At 32.2% G+C, this 4091-nt stretch overlaps 1 protein-coding gene across 1 annotated transcript; it reads right to left on the minus strand.

Moving 5' to 3' along the window:
• Positions 1 to 2628: 2628 nt before the first annotated feature.
• Positions 2629 to 3090, minus strand: LOC143921570 (protein FAM200B-like). The gene is made up of 2 exons (XM_077444922.1): positions 3024 to 3090; positions 2629 to 2918 (listed from the first exon to the last, which is right to left on the minus strand). The coding sequence occupies exons 1-2, from the start codon at positions 3088 to 3090 to the stop codon at positions 2629 to 2631; spliced, it is 357 nt and encodes a 118-aa protein (XP_077301048.1).
• Between the last annotated feature and the right edge of the window lie 1001 nt (positions 3091 to 4091).

The raw sequence follows: 4091 nt of genomic DNA on the forward strand, positions 1-4091 counted from the left end.
TTGTATTTCCTCTTGTTTATTTTATTTCCGTCTATTTTGAGTTTTTCGGTTTTCCTTGTTTTAGATTTTTATTTCTATTTTTTTTTAATTACCTTATTTGATATTTATATATATGTACTACTGTATGAATGTATTATCAAACTCCTTGAGTCTATCGGCTTTATTGCCTTTCCCAAGTACTCTTAAATATATATAAATAAAATACGTTTTTAAATTGTTTGCTATAAATTTCTAAAAATAATCTTATTGGAATTCTTTCAGACTGTAAACTAATGCGATTTTTTCAAAAATCTATTTTATTTTTAGAGAGAGGCAAATGATACATTGACGATTTTTCACAACAATCTAATTCAAAAGGACTTTGATTTATATGATAAAAATACAATTCATATTTGCGACTTATATTCAACTCTTTCTGGTAGATTTGATTTTCAATTTAAATTATAAATAAACCAATAAAAGTAGAGAGACGAATAGACATGAGCAGATACTAGATTCGATATACCAATATGTATTGGCATCACTATCGATGTTGCTCTTTAGAAGCAGACGGAAAGAAACAAGGAGTTCGAATAAATCAACTCATTACAAATGGGTTTAAATTTTATATCATTGTAAGAGTGAAAATCTTTAAATATGTATATAACTTTTCGGATACTTGGACGTATCATTCAAGTGATAACGCAATGCGATGAAGTGTTTCGTAGTAGCAATTAATGTTTAGAGACATATGTACATAAGAGCAGATAGAAAAAGCTTTAAGTATCTCTGTTTCTGATGCTCTTTAGTATTTCTGTAAATAATTATTTTAATGCATTGTCGTATTTGGTGTGTTGAAAGTGACGCGGACACAAATTGGCACCGATGCAGTGCGATGTTCCGGTTTAGACCTCTCCGTGAACCGTTTAGTCCCAGTTCAATTTGCTTAATTACTAATGGATTACACAACCGGTGTTTAACCGGCCAATAATTTCACGTAACAAGACCCCTGAACGGTTGGCTCTCCGATACACCGGTTATTGGTTTGTAAACTACGATCGCCTAAGGCAGCGGTTTCCAAACTTTATGCTACTACGCCTCCCTAAAAAAAAAATTTTTTTTGCCGCGCCTCCCCCACCTTTTCTTTTTTAATAGATATAATAATATAGACACGTTTTAAATAATAAACCTTTATTTAAAAAAAAATACTTAACCCTACAATAGACAGAATAATAAAAAGGTTTTGCTATAACATAAATTTATACAAACACGTATATTTATTTTTATAATAAACTACATCTAACACATCAAAATTTAATGCGACGGATGTTGTTGTTTGTTGGCACAAAGTTTATCAAATCTTGGGGGCAATATGGAGAGTGCCACTCGTAACTCCTTTTCGACTATTAACCTGGCTCGATATTTGGTTTTCATTGCAGCTAGTGCCGAAAAGCCCGTTTCGCATAAATAAGATGTTACAAACGGTAGAAGCACTTGCATTGCTTTGCAATACAAAAATTCATACTCTCCACTAAGATTCATCCAAAATTTAATTATGGTTTCATTTTGAAACTTTTGTTTTAGTGAACTATAGTTTCGATGGTTGTCAGCTCGAATTCGTCTTCTTCATTGTAATTAAATGGATTCTGTATCCACAAAAACTTTGAGAAATCAAGGTCTTTGAAATAATTGGAAAAATGCAGCACTAAACCATCCAAGTGGTCAATAAAAAGATTTTTACTTGCTTCAATATTGGCTGTGGCCCAGAAATCTTTGGAAAGTGAAAACATATCCAACTCATTCTTTTGTAAATTTGATTTCCATAACTTCAATTTTTTAATGAAAGCTTTTACTTTGTCTTTTTGAACAAATGGATGTATTTGTGATCCCTGCATTGATTTATTTAAACCGCTCAATTTTCCAAAAATTTCAACCAAATAGGCAAGTTTAACAATAAAATTGTCGTTCGTCCACAAATGTGCCGCTTCATGTTGGTTTTCTTCGAGAAAGGTTGCTATTTCTTCTTTGAGTTCAAACACCCTTTGAATCATTTTTGCACGAGACAGCCAGCGAACTTCACAATAATACAAAAGTGAGGTATAATTAGCTTCCATGTCAGCACACAGCTTTGCGAACAGCCATGCTCTCAAAGGACTGTTCTTAATGTAGTTTATAATTTTTATAACTTTTGTAAAAATGCTGTTCAGTTCCTCGCTCATATTTTTTGACACTAGAGCTGCTCTGTGAAGCATACAGTGCGTCCAGATAGCATGTGGTGCTTTCTTTTTGACCAATGCTTGAACACCTGCTTTGTGTCCGGACATTGAGTGAGCTCCGTCGGTACACAGTCCAACGCAATTATTCCACTTTATGTCGTTTTCTTCAAAAAAACTGTCTATTATATAAAAAAATTTCAATGGATGTGGTCTTCCCAAGAATGGGTTTGCAAAATAATATATCTTCTAATATATTATTATCCGCGACATATCGAACATATGCAATTAAATGGGCATCTTTAGCTATATCAGTTGCCTCATCTACTTGTATTGCGAATTTTGAAGTACAAAGACGAGAAACTAATTGATCGCAAATATCTTCAGATATATCATTGATTCTCCTTCCGACTGTATTATCAGCTAGTGGAATTTGTCACAACTGTTTTGTATACGATTCGCCGAACATTATTCGAACCATATCAACAGCTGCTGGTAAAAGTAGGGTTTCTCCTATTATATGTGCTTTCTTACATTTTGCGATTCGGTAAGAGACATGGTACGAAGCCAATAATGCGTTTGGTGTAACTGAAAGTATTTTTTTGAACGTTTGCTTCTGAATATTTATCTCATCCAATTTTCTTTGAAAAAATTCTATGGGCTTTTCAACGTATTCAGAATGTAGAGTTTCTAGGTGCCGTTTTAATTTGACTGGTCTCATACTATCTAAAGCCAAAACTTTCGAACACAACAAACACATTGGTTTTTCCAAACCATCTATAATAACACTTTAAGCTTTATCTCCTTGTCCTTTTTTGATTTTATTTCCACTTGTATAAGCATCAGTATCTTCATTATTGTCGACTTTTCTCTTGTAACCACTCAAAAATTTATCCATTCGGCTAAAAAATATTTTATTGATATAATTTAAAATAAATAATAATGAATTGTAATTATAAAAATATATTAACTATTATTTCGATGAACTGTATCGTCTTTTCTTCAAAGCTTTATCTCCTTGTTCTTTTTTGCTTTTATTCCCACTTATATAAGCATCAGTATCTTCATTATTGTCGACCTTTCTCTTGTAATCACTCAAAAATTTATCCATTCGGCTAAAAAGTATTTTATTGATATAATTTAAACAAATAATAATGAAATGTAATTATAAAAATATACTAACTATTATTTTCAGAAAGAAATCACGATAAAAACAATATCACATCCCGACAATACGCTTCAGTTGACACTTCAGCCACGAGTGACTTTTAAATTTGAGGTTATTGTTTCATGCAACTGGTGGTCGTTTTGTGCATTACCGAAAAAGAGCGTTTGCAAAGGCGCGATTTTTAAAATCTTCCTCTCCGGATATTATTTTTTATAGGAATTAAATGTAGATATAAAAATGAAAGAAAAATTAAAATAAACATTCATGCATTGAATTTTTACTGTTAAGCTACGATATGAAGTTTTATTTATTTGTAGATATTATGGTATGAAAATTATTTTTTTATAAAAGTTTTGGCGCCTCCACTGGCAATAGTCCGCGCCTCCCCAGGGAGGCGCGCCTCCCAGTTTGGAAACCGCTGGCCTAAGGTTAACGGATGTACTATTTACATATGTACAATGTATATCTGTCTACCCCCCGAATCTTTCCCGAAGTCAAATTCAAGATATTAATCAACAGCAAAAATACATACATATATAAATGTGTATATTTTAAGGTGGTTTTGTCTAATGGAACCAGGGTTGCCAGACGTCCCTATTTGAGCGGGACTGTTACAAATTCAACAGACAAATCCCGAGTCCCGCATTGCCTCTGAAAATCCCGACTTAACAAAATTTGTATATATACATATATATATATATATATATATATATATATATATATATATATAT

Source organism: Arctopsyche grandis, chromosome 13 (assembly GCF_051622035.1).
Source record: "Arctopsyche grandis isolate Sample6627 chromosome 13, ASM5162203v2, whole genome shotgun sequence".
NCBI classification, from domain to species: domain Eukaryota; kingdom Metazoa; phylum Arthropoda; class Insecta; order Trichoptera; family Hydropsychidae; genus Arctopsyche; species Arctopsyche grandis.

What these genes read in the sequence shown, in the direction of transcription:
- LOC143921570 (XM_077444922.1), bottom strand. Translation starts at nt 3,090, where the DNA reads ATGGATAAATTTTTGAGTGGTTACAAGAGAAAAGTCGACAATAATGAA. An exon ending in AGATACTGATGCTTATACAA is followed by an intron (nt 2,919 to 3,023) that starts GTGGAAATAAAA and finishes TTTTGGCTTTAG; the next exon opens with ATAGTATGAGACCAGTCAAA.